Source organism: Armigeres subalbatus, chromosome 2 (assembly GCF_024139115.2).
Source record: "Armigeres subalbatus isolate Guangzhou_Male chromosome 2, GZ_Asu_2, whole genome shotgun sequence".
In the NCBI taxonomy this organism is placed as follows: Eukaryota; Metazoa; Arthropoda; class Insecta; order Diptera; family Culicidae; genus Armigeres; species Armigeres subalbatus.
In genome coordinates this window covers 347,828,783-347,845,396 of record NC_085140.1, presented here as the reverse complement: position 1 = coordinate 347,845,396, position 16,614 = coordinate 347,828,783, and the positions used below count along the sequence as shown (strand labels likewise).

General features: G+C 42.4%; 1 protein-coding gene across 1 annotated transcript in view; it reads left to right on the top strand.

Annotated features, from left to right (window-relative positions):
* LOC134212902 (solute carrier organic anion transporter family member 4A1) overlaps positions 1-16,614 on the top strand; it is a 312,371-nt gene that overhangs the window by 272,671 nt on the left and 23,086 nt on the right. Inside the window, exon 5 of the mRNA XM_062691220.1 lies at positions 15,704-15,806. Within this exon, the coding sequence (XP_062547204.1) occupies positions 15,704-15,806 (103 nt within the window). The remainder of the gene's footprint in view (positions 1-15,703; positions 15,807-16,614) is intronic.

Below are 16,614 nucleotides of genomic sequence, written 5' to 3'. Positions count from 1 at the left end.
GTTATGAGCATTCGATAAAACCGCATTTATCGCGGCGTCAAACGCTTATAATATAAGTAGCTGGAATCAGCTAAATCTAGTTTCTAAGTCCATATTTCCCGAAAATATCGAGTGTAAATATATATCATACTTTTGGACGACGGCTTTGCATAGTTAAGCACGACTAACCGGTTGAAAAAGCTAAGCTAAGCATCATAGATCGACAATAACCTTTTTCCATGAGACATATAAAATAAAACCCTTTTCACTGTAAACACTGATAAAAATTATGCATTCTGAAATGTTGTTTACATTCCATAAACTGTGCTCTATTGTACTTCTACACATGCTGGAGGTAAAGTGAAACCAACCCAAATATCCTCGATGAAAAATTCTTATGAACCTCGTCAAATCACCGTGTACTAAAAGGAGCAATTCAAACAATAACAAACTGCTAGCACCTTTCCTGTACACCCAAACAAAGCGACAATCTCTCTAATCCACGTTTTCCCAGTCACCAAGCCAAATAAGTCCGTTTTAGCACCCTCATCATCTTGTTTTATCGCCTGTTCTTTTATTAGTTCCATGCTTTTTCCCACACCCTTTGGATCCAGATATTTCCTTCCGTGGAATTCATTGACTCACCTAAATAAAGAGTGACATCTTCTTGGAGACGTTCTCGTCGATAGGTGACTCGAGGGTGTACAGAGGCGATGCGCCGGCACCCAACAGTAGCTGGGCGGTGAAGAAAACCAAACATTCCAGGAGAGATTTTCCGTGCCGTCCGGTGCCAAGGACAAGTTGACAGCATGCAGCTCTGAAACAGATAGTGTTGGAAAATGTGAGGAAAAGTTGAGTAAAATGTGGGAAAAGATTTGGTGGGAAAGAGATCGAATAAAAAGGAAGACCTAATTAAATAAAAATAGAAAAAGTCGTTGATGAATCCAGAACAGTAAGGTACTCATTCGCGATTCGCACCGTTTATAGGTTTTAATCTTTATTAGAGATTTGTTCCCAAGGCTGGCTCGTCTCTGATCCTAGGTTAATAATAACCGTCATGCAACCGTTAAAATGGCTCATTCAGTGTGGCGAAATGAAATGCAACTCAATGTTATCTAACTCAGCGTACGTTGACAAACACATACTATTTTGTACGCTGAATGAATTATTATCAATCAACATGAAGGAATCCAAAAACAAAACTTTTACGTCACGTCCCACAAAGCTCATCTTCCTTACAGTCTAATATGCCGAAAACATATTTCATTCCATTTCTCTTCTGCATATTATGAACTTTGGCGATCAGATACAATGTTCCAACCGATTTGACAGCACTTAATCTTATTAATTAGCAGCAACCAATAAATTTGGCGACGACAAGCCAAATACGTACTCCTACCAAACGAGAAGCGGCGGCGGCGGCACTGCTATCGTGACCAAAGAATCTCCCTCGACGAGGCAAACATTCTGCTCCGAGTTGTGCCCGTAGTCCGACCAGAAAGTGTGGCAGCGCAAACACAAGCGCACGAGACCATCACCACAACGCCCCATCCGATCCAGCGTGTTTAGAGGCACCGAGCGTCCGCCGAAGTACGAGCATCGGTACCAGGCACAAAATGAGGCGATGTCATTCCACTGGCCACTAGGCCGGTCTGCGTTGATCTTAGTCCGAATCGTTGCTCGATCGTTGTGATGACCACGTTGATGAAACCGTTCACCACCAGGCCTGAAAGGAGGAGTAATAGATAGTGATATCAATTAATAAATGAATCTAATACATATTACAAGTAAATATTATATATATCAGGTTTACAGGAAATTCCCGTAAACAAACATTTAAACCAGATCAAAAGTCTTGTACTAACAGGCCATCGTTTTAATAAAGCACCAATTACCAATTTAAAAGATATATCACGTCTTCGAGCAAGACCGCACAAACTGAATACTTGACACTTCATTCATTGACAACAGATTGGACATCTTCACGCTTTACGAAAAGTTTTTGACGTAGCATTACGTCCTTCGGAAGATAGATGGGTCATTCCAAAGTTCTAGATTTGGGACCGTCACGAAAAGAGGTCAGGAAGTACGAGCCAAAATTCAGCGTTGTACAACGGATTTCGAGATTTTGGTATGAGTCGACAAGTAAACTCTAAGATTCTTTACAACTATTGTGAACAATTGATCATAGATTTAACTATTGTTAATTTGCCAGCCAATGTTTAAATTGCATTTAACAGTAAATTGCCTACATTTCGCTATTAGCAGGGAATCTATTCGAGCAACGCTCATCAATATACTCTTTGTCATCAACAAAGTGTGTTACTGACAAACGCAATAGCGACAAACCTTTATCAGAACCGAAAACAATATGACAAGAATCATTTGCCTTGCATGCTCTGATATTTCCGAAAATACGTTGCTAATTTAGTAATCATTGTTCGATTCTCGAATATTTTACAAAAGCAGAAACTATGATATCAAAAACCGAAATTTCTACTAGAAATAATGCAATATAACGGATGAAAAGTTAGCAACAAGATTGTCTTCTTTTTGTTGCTGACAAAATTTTCGGATTATTATCTCCAACAAAAACAAAGCTTTGTCGTTGGTTCTCTTTTGTCGCTTGTTTCTCAGGCGCATTCCAAACTAATTGATTCCCTGGCTATTAGCCATCCGGCATGAAGAGCATAAAATGTTGATGATGATCAAATTTTGCATCCACCATCGCACTATACGTAATTCTACGATCAGTTTGCGGTCGTATATTTGATACAACAAAGTTGAACCGAAAGGCATTATGATTGCTCAGAAAAAGAACTTTTGATAGAAGGCCCGAGACCCATAATGTTATATACCGATCAACTCAGCGAACTGAGGTGATGTCTGTATGCATGTATGTGTGTATGTGTACAAATTTTGTAGACACACTTTTGGAACATAGATTATCCGATTTACTCGCAACAAGTTGGTATCTGACGAGAATGCGGTCCCATTGTTTGTATTGAAAATTGGCTTAATCGACATTGCATTTTGGAATTATTGAAAATCATTGTTTTTCCTCAAGGTCCCCCGGATTTTTTTCAAAACTGAAAAAAAACCTGATTAGTCCACCTATCAGTGTTGGTGCCTTTCTCGTGCAAAACAATATTAAAAAATGTGAATGAGTCTTTTTAAGCGTGTTTTGAGCATTTTTAATCTGGGTTTTTCCTACTGGGGTAAGAGATGAACCCACACTCCAAGCATCGCACTTGCATTCGTCGCCAGTGTCTCCTTAATCCGCACCAAAACGAAGCTCACATTCTCGATGATTTTTTCCACAATAAATTAAAAAAAACATTATGGAAATTCCGAAGAATTTTCTGGGAAAATATCAAACACTCATGAAAAGTCTATGAAATTCTCATCTGGCTTCCCCATAGTTTCCAGTTACATTCCCCAGAAGGCTCTCGGCCACCACTGACATCCGTTCCAGCAACACACGAGGAAACGAGCTTCATCACAGCAGCAGCTGTGCAGGCTAGTGTGCAAACGATGGCACTCCACCCTCCACCGAGGGTTAGTGGAGTCCATGACGAATCACTAGCCTCGAGCTCGGTGATTAGTTGGCTTCTCAGGTCGATGGACGGTGATATCAGAGGAAGCGAGGAAGCGACCACGCACCTTCCTCGTGGAACTCGACAGCACGCAACAGAGATGTTCCAGTGATCCGCTGGTCTTGCGACCATGCCGATTGGAGCAGCTTCCACCCTCAGTCATCGAGGTCCCACCGTGCGCTTAAAAGGACCAAAAAACGCATAGCATCGGACACCACAGATCTCACCATGACATGCACCGAGTACCAGGTGGCAGAAACAACTGCAGCCAAACCATTGGGAGGCCACGGTAAGTCGGGACGTAGTTCCTCGACGATGTTTCCAGCGAGCAGTCGTCAACCATACTGGCAAGAGAGTCAACTGTTTCTCAGGAAAGAGATGCGCGAGGGAAGGAGACTGACCTCATTGTGGATGCGCTGGCGGAACATTTCGGGAGACAAGGGACAAGGAGAAAACTCCAACCAGCCCTTCTCGCTGGTGGAATCAATTCGCGATGAATAAGAGAAGGAGAAAGTCAGCCGTTCTGCAGCCAGGCTATCCTGCTGAAGAACCTGCCCCAAGCGGAAAAAGTCGCCCTCCAGAAGCGATTAATAAGTGAGTTGAATGGCATTTCCGCCAGAATAGAAACCCAGTTTGGTCGTCTCGATCCCCAAAAGCCAGTGCCGCCAACGAAAAGAAGGATACCAACCCGCCTTGGCCAAGTTGGAGAAAAGTAATGGAGCGTCTAGTCAACAGGAGATTAACGGAGCCTGAAAACACCGACCGATTGGACAACCGATACGTGTTCCGGCCAGCCATGAGCAAATACCTTGCCTCCCTCAAATACCTGATGAATCCAAGACAGCGGCTAATACGCCAAAATTATATCATTAGACATCTCCAGAGCGTACAACCGTACTAGATTCCATTGAGCCTGAAGAAACTGGCGCTTCAGGCGATTCTGGAAACATCCTCCGATTAAATAAAACTTCCTGCTTGACCACTCCAACCGGGTCAAACTCGGGAACATGCATCCAAGTTCTTGCAGGAAAAACTGCGTAATCACGGTCACACTTTTTCTGATCGCCACGGAAGAAGTTTTTGCCGACCTCTCGAAGGACATCCATGGAACCACCATTCCCGCCAATAAACCGTGAAACTCTAGGCGTAATGGTGGATCGCCACCTTACACCGTTGTGGGACGTAATTTACGAAGGTCTGCCAAGGTTATTGCTCCCACCAGGAATCAAGCTAGCAGGTTAAACCGACGACGTAACGATGACCGTAGTATGAAGTTCGAAACGTCGCCCATCTTATCAGATGGAGTCTGAGCCCAAATGTTAAGAAAGCTTGACCCAAATATATGTTCAGTTAGTAGAAATAAATTCCTGTCTAATAAAGTGTATATTGTATGTTAAAATGTTATGCAATGGACGCTTATGAATATATTGTGTTGAATGTAAGAAGTTGCATGGATAAACCGACAAAGTAGTCCACCGAATTCCGAATAAAATAAATCGCCGTTCACCTCAGCTACCAGGATGCGTCACCCACCCACCATAAACAGTCCACATCGGGAGGTAGGACCAGCGCCCAAACACTGGGAGAATTTTCGACTGAGCTAAGCTTCAACAGTCTTGTCAGAACCAATGCAAGCGTCCATCAAGGGTGATTACAAAATCTCGAGAATGTTCTCCAGCAAGTTCGATTCCATAATTATGAAAGGAGGTCCAGTCGGGGTGTCTGCATGGAACAACTGGAGCAATCTGTCCGAAATCTTATGACTACCCATAGGCTGATGTCACTGAGATTCTTCAACGCATACCGCACCGTAGCAATGCCGTGTTCGAACGAAGTACATCAGGGTGTTCTGTCTTTTTTTATCGGCTTTTGTTGCGGGAGGAAAGGGATAGCTCTTGCCAGATTTTTTGTAGCAGTTAGTAAACTCCAAGGTTTGGTGCTTATTAATATTTATAAAGAACTTACAATTGTCATTTATGAGCATATTAGATGTGCTCCCTTTTCTACTCTATACGTTTGTGCACAGTGTAAGTAACCTAATTTATAAATTGTAGGTTAGAATTAATTTGACAATGAATTCAATTAGTAGCTACTAACTTTATGTATATTGGAGATTAAGTTTTATGGATATAGTACTGGGTATAACATATATCAACTTGAATATGAATATTTCCTCAGAATCGACTAGTTCACTTATTGAGGCTACACAGAAAAAAATAATGAAAATTAAACAGCACGTAAAGCTTGATATGCGGACATTTACACTTTTTCTCGCTGAAATGGTCCTGTTCCTAACAAGATTGTGTATAACTTGCACGCAATATAGACGATACACGTCAAATATAGTATACATTTAGGCTATATCTAGTCTGGAATTACGCTGATAATGGCGTTCCATCTATGTGCATGATTTTTAGCGTAAATTTAAATGAATTTTTCTATCTGTGCACAGAAAAAAATAATGAAAACTAATCAGAGCGTAAAAAATACAGACGCGGAAAATTAAACTATTCTTAGCTTTAGCTTAGCTTAGCTTAGACTGACTGTACATATCAATGGTTGCTACTCCGTGATTGATCAGAACTGGTGCAAATTGCACTACGATCCAAGTAAATAGTGGTTGGGATTTACCAACTAGTCTCGAAGTGCACGTTTCAGCAGCTCGCAAATATTGATCAATAACGGCGCCGGCCAAGTCCTTAGAGTCAGTTGGGAAAGGGAGGGAATGTGAGTGTGTGGTAATTGTTGCTACTAGAGACCGAGAATACCTCTGCATCTCCACATTTACCACGGGAAGGAAGTAGTGTTAGTTGGGTGGGGTAATCAGTAACATAGATCGGGATTCACCATGGAAAGTGATGTGACCTATGAAACTTCTACACAGCAGTATTAGCATTTCCTTAATTGTTCAATTGTTCATTCTTCGCGAGAATAAACAATCAATCGCTCAAAGTGAGCGATTGTTCATTTGAATTTCGGATTAGGCGCCCGCGTTATCATTTCATTAACGTAAGAAAAGTAAAAAAGAAACGGAATTGAAAATAATTGATAGTAATCGGAAAGCTAATGTTATTCAGCAACCCTTATTTTATCTCTATTTGACGTTAAGTAGAATGTAAATTTACGTTCATTTTACATGTCGTTTATTTTGCATTACTTTTCGCGCGCGCGTGTGTGTCACTTGCCTTGACCAGTATACCGTTATCAGGATCTCACTGGTATTAATCCTGATGTGCCGGTTGGCACTCGTGTTGGGCTTGTGCGCTTTGAGGCGGCACACGGTCGCTTCCCAGTCTACATAAAATCGCACATGGTGCAATACAAAGATGCTAAATTGGAGACGATAGACATACATGTTGTGTGGAAAAGTACCTCTATCGCCTGCACTTCAGCATCCTACACGACACCATATACGTTCATGTGTTGACTGCGTTTGATAGGGCCTGCTTATGGACACATGCAGCTTTTTGTAGAGGTTTATCAGAGCCCACTGTCAAACCCCACCACATCCTAGGCAGGCCCCCTAACTCGCAGTGGCCATGGGGAGGGGTCGTCAAGCCCTTGGACATAGTCCCTGCTGCTATTTTTAGCATACATAAATCTTTTCCATTAATTTCACCCTAAATGTATGCAATTTGTATAGCATTATGTCACTTAATCGAATAAAGAGTGGCATTATGCAATACAAATTGCATACATCCAAGCAAAAATATCGTTTAAAATTACGCTCTTTTTGGCATTCCCTTTATATGCATTACTTTCGTGTAAATTTCAACAACTTTTTCTATCTGTGTAGTTTTAGTGCAGCTTCCCTAGGCCGGCATGCCTCATTTGACCACGGGGAGTTTGATTTGCTTGTACACAGCAAGCATATTTTTATTAAACAAATCATATTTTCATTTTCACCAAGCATTAGGAGGGAACAAATTTTAATATCTTCTTCTGTCGCCACCTCCCTCGAAATTTTGTTGCCAAATTTATTTATTTGAGAGGGATTTCAAAATTCTACCAGAAAAATAATAAAATTTTGAATTTTTTTTTTTTATTGTCTTTATTAATGAGGTTTTCGGCCCTTGACCGGTTCACCTCATAAAATTTTGAACTTTCATGAAAAAAAATCTTTAAGAAAACTGATATTTTTTTCGATTTAATCAATTTATGCCTTTATTTTTTACCAGCCGACCCGGCAGACCTTGTCCTGCATAGTAGGCGAAAATGCGCGTTCTGAATAACCCATGCAAAATGCCCATATGAATCTTAATTTTAGTTTTTCACGATTGACTCAACCTTACTCGTGATTTTTGCATGAGCAAATATCATATAAACCCGTAGGAAAGGATAACAAACATATCTGTGAAGGAATGTAGAAAATCCATCCAGCCGTTTTCTAGTTATGCGGATACGAACACAGACCATTTCATTTTTATTTATATAGATTTCCCATCCCCTCTATTATCGAAAGGTCAGCGGGACAAAAGGAAAAATGATTATTTGCTACGGCATTATTTATAGTAGTTTTAACAGGATAAAACATTTTCCACTGATAGAGCTTTTCCACTGTTTTATCAACCTGCTGCCTGAAAGTAAGCTTGCTGTCTAGGGCCAAGCCAAGTCGGTTGAGATACACAGCAAAAAATAATGAAATTTACATGACGTGTAAATAAGAAATGATTTAAAAATAAATTGATTGAATCAGAAATTTGATTGAAAATTAGGTTGATTTTCTAACTTCTGTAATAATAAAGTGATTGAAACAAAAATTCGATTGAAAATTGAGTGAATTTTAATGCACATAATTAGAGCATCGAAAAACATGTAACTTTACATTTCATTACACTCAATTTTACAGCACAATGTTTTTTTCCACCAAGTACTTTAAAAATAAATGGCATTCGTTGAATTTTAAATCAATATTGCTTTAATTTTCAATCAACGTGTAAATTTACAGCACCACGTGACAAAACACAAATGGCGGATGCTCAAGCCCGCTCCAGTTTTTTTCACTCTGTGAGTTGGTGGTATTTTAGTTTGCTCCGACATGATTAAGTGTAAGTTTAGTGCATCTGGTTTTAAATACATGGAAAAGCTGATCTGCCATTCGTAAGTTTATGAATGTGCGATTCCGGAGTGAGGATTACGGTGCAAATCATGTGAATCCTTTAAAAAACATCTGCGTCCTTGGCACGTCGATGTGAAAAAAAGCGAAATAATAACTAATTATTGTATGATGCTAGCACACGATCTGAAAGTAGGAACTCGGGAACCCCCAGGAAATCGCTTTGACTGATTTGGAATGTGTCTTCTTCTTCTTCTTCTTCATTGGCATTACATCCCCCACTGGTACATTGCCGCCTCGCAGCTTAGTGTTCAATTAGCACTTCCACAGTTATTAACTGCGAGGTTTCTAAGCCAAGTTACCATTTCTGCATTCGTATATCATGAGGCTAACACGATGATACTTTTATGCCCAAGGAAGTCGAGACAATTTCCAATCCGAAAATTGTCTAGACCGGCACCGGGAATCGAACCCAGCCACCCTCAGCATGGTCTTGCTTTGCAGCCGCGAATCTTACCGCACGGCTATGGAGGGAATGTGTATGGAATGGAATGGAAGTTGCGTATAGCATTGACGCTTTTGATACCACGTTTGGATCTACTGGAATGTTCCGTTCATTGTATTATTATTTCTGCTTTGTCAGACTTTGAAATAGAAGGCATTAAGATATGTATTTTTTAATGAAACAAATAAATGAATTTACAAAACTCGACTTTACACTATTTTATTTAAATAACATACTGTCACAATGCTTTATAGTTACCATTCAATTGCTTTGGAATCTGATTGCATTACGGTATTTTTTCAGTTGTTTCCTAACCCAGGAATATTTTCATCTCTAAAGATTGCAGACTTTAACTCCTTCTTCGAATATTGTCCAATATCGTACATTTGAGTCCAATATACAAAAAATACAAAATATAAAAAAAAAACCTGAACGAATTGTAGAATTACACCATCGTTTAAAATTAAACGATCGTGTAAAATTAAACGCTTAAAGATATTCAATAAAAACTTCATGTCATGTAATTTTGCACGACTACTTTTTCAATTCGTTTCAATTTAATACCCGACTCATTTTTGCGTTTATTTTCATGCTCCAAATATGTGCATGAAAATAAACGTAAATTTACATAAAAATTAATACTGTGTAGATTTTACAATCCTCAGTCGGAACAACCGCGTTGATACTGATCGTCCAGCTGGTGAACTGCTCTGTCAGGACATCCAGACCTCGTTGAAGTTTCGCCACGAGCACTCTGGTCGATGGTAGGTTATTTAGCATAAAGTCGTTTGGCATAACGCCACTTGTCATAATGCCGATTGGCATAAAGGTCGTTTGACATAATGGTCATTTGGCAGGATAATTGTGTAGTCATCGATATCGGAACTAATACAAAATATGTTTAATTCTTTATAGTTAGGTTCTTTTCTGTCTTTTGAACAGTATCACTGTTCGGAGGTATATTGGTAGTACCATTGAAATTTGTATTCAATCTGCTCCTTCAACTTATCATCTTTTTGTTTCTTGGTCAGAAACAAGCAGGGTTTCTAGTTTTCATTTTAATGAGACCAAAGCAATCGTTCTTCGAAACAAGGGAGATTCTTTCTTCATTGTGTATGGTGAGGAACATCTTTCATCATCATTCCCGACGTCGGGGGTTGTTCACCAGTTCCGGTGAAGAAAACTTCCGCACTGATGATGCCCCGACTACCGGTGGCTATCGCAGGGGACGCTTTTGCGCATTGCGCCGACTTCGTCTTCGGGTTGCAGAGGTGGTCCAACAGTTCCGGTGGTGGATGACGTCCGCACTGGCGGTGCCCTACATACCAGAAGTACTTCCTTATTCTTTCTTCTTTCTTCAGCAGGTTGGCGGTTCGAGTGCCGAGGTTGGTCTGACGATTCCCGTTGGCAGAAGACTTCCGGTTCGCTGGCGCCCCGACGACCCGAGACCAAACACTACTCACTGTGCTGGATTTCCCTTCAAACCGATGCTTACTTGTTGGTCCCTTCTCCATCGACGCTGCAGCTCTGACAATATTTGCGTCACGACTGTGCTTACCACTTTCCACGTACCTTCATCGCGACGCATTCGCTCTGCGGTGTTGTCCGCCCTTATTGCAGGCATTCTTCTACGTGCCTCCGCAAACCTCGGGCATTCGAATATCACGTGCTCTGGAGTCTCCTCTACGTTGATACACGCCGGGCAGAATGGCGATGACGCATGGCCACACCGGTGCAAATATTGGCGGAAACAGCCGTGTCCGGACAGAAACTGTGTAAGGTAAAAGTTCACCTCACCATGCTCCCTGTTCACCCACGTCGACACTTCTTCTTCTTCTTCTTCTTCTTCTTATTGGCATTACATCCCTACACTGGGACAGAGCCGCCTCGCAGCTTAGAGTTCATTAAGCACTTTCACAGTTATTAACTGCGAGGTTTCTTAGCCAGTTTACCATTTTCGCATTAGTATATCATGAGGCTAACACGATGATACTTTTATGCCCAGGGAAGTCGATACAATTTCCAATGCGAAAATTGCATAGACCGGCACCGGGAATCGAACCCAGCCACCCTCAGCATGGTCTTGCTTTGTAACCGCGCGTCTTACCGCACGGCTAAGGAGGGCCGATGGGTCCACCTTCCATTATTCGCATTGTCCCACTCCTGCCTCAAATTTCTGGTATCTCTCCGTTGGTAGCACTCGAGAGTTCAGTGCGTGATCTCTCATGTTTCGGACAGCAGAACGATCGCGCGGTCGGCCGAATTATTGTGTTCTGCATTGCGCGGCCGGTAATAAAATTAATCAGTTCAGTGCGTGATCTCTCATGTTTCGGACAGCAGAACGATCGCGCGGTGGGCCGAATTATTGTGTTCTGCATTGCGCAGCCGGTAATAAAATTAATCAGTTCAGTGCGTGATCTCTCATGTTTCGGACAGCAGAACGATCGCGCGGTCGGCCGAATTATTGTGTTCTGCACTGCGCGACCGGTAATAAAATTAATCAGTTCAGTGCGTGATCTTTCCGGATGATCATTTCCGGACAGCAGAACGATCGCGCGGTCGGCCGAATTATTCTGTTCTGCATTGCGCGGCCGGTAATAAAATTAATCAGTTCAGTGCGTGTTCTATCATGTTTCGGACAGCAGAACGATCGCGCGGTCGGCCGAATTATTGTGTTCTGCATTGCGCGGCCGGTAATAAAATTAATCAGTTCAGTGCGTGACTTCTCTTGTTTCGAGGCAGGCTTGGTAGTCATATGACTACTGCTTCTGCCTCATACGCAGGAGATCGTGGGTTCAATCCCAGGTCCTTTCCATTCTCCTACTTTGTATCCTTCTCTTTATTTCTCATGTTCTAGCAATCGCTAGAACTGGAAATGGACTTCCATACCGTTTCCATTACTATTCCTATACCTTCAACTTGAGTGTTCTAACAGTAATCTGCTAGAATTGGAAATGAACTATAGAGCTCGTTTCCTACATCCAATTAGAAATTCCATCAGTTACCTTCTCCTATCTATCACATTGGCAGCTCGTTAACCAAGACGGACCTCTGCCTCTCCAACCTAACCCAGAAATTCCAAAAAAATCCGCATGAACTCGTGGCAAGTGCAGAGGTATATTCGGCTTGCAGTGGGCGAGTGATTGCATCATCATTTCCTCCCCCTTCCCTACATTGACTTGCATTCTGACGTGGCAGGCGCCAGTAACAAATAACCTAACAAATGAGATCACCAGTACTTGTACATTGAAGATGTGTGCTAGTCCCAAGCAAACATCTGTTGGTTCCCTGTGCAAGAACAGCTGATCTGGTCATAATGGAGTAGCAACTACGAGCAGTCAATCAAGCTCAAGCTCAAGCTCTCTCCGTTGGTAGCACTCGATATCCTCTGCTAAGGTTATGCAGATTGGAATTATACCTGCGATAACGCAAACTGCCTCCGATGAAATAGTCCGGTACACACTCGCGACACGGATGGCCATTAGACGAAACACGCTATTCAACTTCCAACGAAGTCGTTTTCATCTTGGACGCCCTCTCTGCATCTTCAATGACTGACCTAATTGCATCCACAGTCGATTTGCCTTTACGGAATCCGAGCTGTTTTTCCGATAAGCCAGTCTCACCCTCCGTGAACTGTGTAAGCCTCGGCGGTTTCTGTGGTATCGGAAGTAGCACCGGTTTCTGGATCTTCCACGTAACCGGAAAATTACAATCTACTAAACATTTCTGTAGCACCATCCTGAACAGGTGCGGAAACGCCAAAATCGCGGATTTTAGAGCCACATTTGGAGCTTTCTTCATCTTCAAACCTTTCGCCACTGATAATAAGCTCGTCATTGGAGACTTGCATACCTGCAGCGGTTGCTCGGTCTTCATCTTCGTACGGCGTACATGGCCACGTTGTAGAACCATGCTGCGGGAAAAGGCCGTCCACGATGATCTTCAGCTTGTCCGGACACATTTCGGCTGGCATCGCTGGACCCCTGATCTTCTTTGTTACGACTCGATAAGCGGACCAATAATCAGCGTCAGCTTCTCGGCATAACTCCTTGAAGCAGTTAGACTTGCTGATTTGGATCGCCTGTTTGAAAGCCGCTCTAACTTCACTAAACTATCTTTCGCTCCTATCTGACCATTTCAGACCTTGCCCTCAGCTCAGAGACAGGCAGCGCGAAGATTGACAAGATTTTCGTTCCACCAGTAACATGGCAGCCGGCTGTTCGTTGGCTCTAATTTCCTTGGCATCGTCGCATCGCAAGCCCTCGCTATCTTTTCCGTCAGCTGGTCTGCGTCAAGGTTTGTAGCGTCGCTGTCCGCTCGAAGTGCTTTGATAAAAAGATCCTTCTCGAAGTCCTTCGTCTTCATCTTCGCCAACTACACCTCATCCCCCGTCGTACCGTTGGCGTTCGTGTTCCAACACTATATCGGATCGCCTAGTGATCGCTATGAGTATATTCTTCACAAACTCTCCAGTTCATGTTCCTCGCCATCGACGGACTGCAGAACGTGCCATCGACTATGGACTCCCTGCCATCTCTGCGGAATGTACTTATGGTACCTTCGTTGCCCAGTCTTACTTCCAGCTTAGCCAGCGCCTCCAGCAAACTGTAACCTCTGGCGTTAGTCAGTCTGCTTCCCCAATCCGCTGCCCAAGCATTGAAATCGCCTCCGATGATCACCGGTATTCGGCCGATCAGATTCTCCGTGAGTGAGTCCAGCATCCGGTTATACTGCTCCAAAGTCCACTTTGGGGGTGCGTAACAGCTACACGCAAAGATCCCGTTGATTTTGGCGATTACGAAACCCTCGCTTGAACTGTCTGCCATTTCTTGGATAGGGAATCTGCCCATCACTTGAATGGCCGGAATCCCCGTAGCATCCGCCACCCAGTTGTCGTTGTCAGAAGGGATCCGGTATGGCTTAGCAATAATTGCCACGTCGCACATTGCTTCTGTTGTCGACTGCCACAACAGCTGCTGATTTAACTGGGTGATCTCCATTAATCTCGACCAGCCATCGCCTTCGCATTCTTGTAGGCAGGGCATTGGAAGCCACCCGTCATTTGGTCATTTGCTGCTAATACATCTATTTTTGATCCAGTTTTTTTTCAATTGTAAGTTTTATGCAAAAATTAAATACGTTTTAAGATGAAAATACTACATATTGATCATTTTGTTTAATAAAGAATTCACCACGGACGCTCTTCTATTAAGAGTTTGATGGAAAACAGGCAATTTGTAAAATTGCTGCTTTTGGAAAAAAAAAAATAAATCATGCTTCGGGGCCAAACATCGTTTTTTTTTTCTATCTTTACCAAGCTGTTGTCAGAGTGCTTTCTTCTGTACTTTATCAAATTTCAAGCAAATATTATCATTGTCTGTTCGTCAAAGACTATTTACATCAGATTTCAATCATAATCAAATTTCCACTCACATCAATTGGCAGTAAAGCATGTAAACCGGAATCGATTCCATTTCGTGTACTCCAGCCACACTTCGAGTTCAATTTTAGGGATCACATCACATTACATCGCAGAGAGCAACCTGTGCCTTTCACCCCATGACTGGTGAGGAGCTCCGCGGTATGCCAGTTTCTTCACAACAGCAGCCACAACCTTCTTTTCCACCGAAGTTGATAGCGTAAACGAAAACAATATAAAAATATTTCCATCATAATTTCATTCATCGCCCTTTTTTATTATCTTCCCCGAGTCTATTAGATAAAGGGAAAAATACACTGCCGGATGGCGGTAGTACGTCTTGCTTACCGGAAGTTATCTTTTCTCCCAATAACATTGCCTCTCAAAGGGTACCATCCCACCTCGACTCACGGGAAGTAGGTGAAGTGCGTTTTGGCTTTGTTTGCCCACCACGGACAATCGGGAAGAAGCATTGAATCGTGTTGCAGAAATTTCCGGAGGGCGCAGATGGCTTACGTACGTACAGTACGGTGGACTCAGTTAGAGACTAGGAGATGAAGTGTGATCGATGGGAATGGAGAACAGTAGCAATTTTCCAATTGAGTCCTATTGATTACGGCGTCTACAGGAGGGATAGGGTAATTCGATTCCGATGGGCTAATTCAATTTATTGCACAATAAGTGGTTTTGATTCAGCCTTCTTTCTGGGAGGTTGCACCTAGTTGGTAAAATCGTTGAACCGTTTTACATTACTCAAGTAAAATCTTGCTGATAGCAGTATTGAGAAATAGTTGCACAAATAAGTTATATACTGAGTTAAAGAAACCGAAATAATTGATTTGTAAACGGCTGACATTATTGATTGAGAATACCAGATGCTGAGACGCCCCCACCCCAAATATGTAAGCTATAGCACCTCGAAGGCCTTACGTTGTTTCCACAGGACTGAACAGAATTTAAATTTATGTGTTGAACAACAAGCACTCTATATTTTTTAGTGGATACTCTACCATCGACATATCAAGATTAGTTGCCATATCCCTTCCATCTGCTCTTTGTAGCATACATGTGTTACCCTTACCTCACCTATGACATACTGTAGTCTGTGATTTTAATAAAGTAAAATTTTGCATTTTCATCCACAGGCATCTACTACACGATGGCCGTCGTTGGTCCAGCTGCCGGATACGTTATTGGCGGCCAGCTACTCCTTTTCTACACCGACATGTTCGTAGTGGATTCCTCAACGTAAGTACCATCATCATCTGCGCTTTTCGGAATGCTTGCTTGCTCGCTCGCTTGCTAAAAAGACATTGAATTATTCAAAACCACATTGCAATCCATCTCGTCCCCTTTCTTCCCACCACGTGTGCCAGCCACCGAAAACCGACACTGACTGATCTGTTTATAAACCATTTTCCGCATTGTTGACATTCGTTCACACCTCTCTATTGCCTTTCGACTGAAGCAACGCACCATAACATTGCAAGTATATGATGTTTCGGGCTTGCTATATTTGCATTCTCAGACGCACGAGGAAACACACGGCTCATCTAATATTAATAAATTCAAATTGCGTGAAAATATCTTCAGGATGTAACCATTAATCGAGTGTGACGACAACAACGATGATGTGAGCTACCTTTCTTCTCGGGGATTCCGGGTGATGCCTTCTAGGGGCAATTTGAAGCGAAATTGTTCGTAGAGGTAGCTTTACAACAATAATATGGCGGAGGTGCACGGGGCAACGTGGGAGGATCGCACACTAAATCGCAGTGGTGGATAACGACGTACTTTGCCTGCGGTAACATTGGCAGCATAATATGGAAAATGATTCAATAAGGGTTTCCCTCGCTTCGTTTGTTGCTATTTTATGCCACCATCCTCACGTCTGCGTTACTGAGGGCAGAGATGCTGGTAAATACGATGAGTAATAGCAACAGTGTGAAGAAGAATATTGCTTGCTAGATGACTAACGAAAGGCTTTCGTCTTGGCTTCTGCAAGTAACTTGCTTCCATGACCGTGAGACAATCTCGGCAAGGATCTATTGTTGGA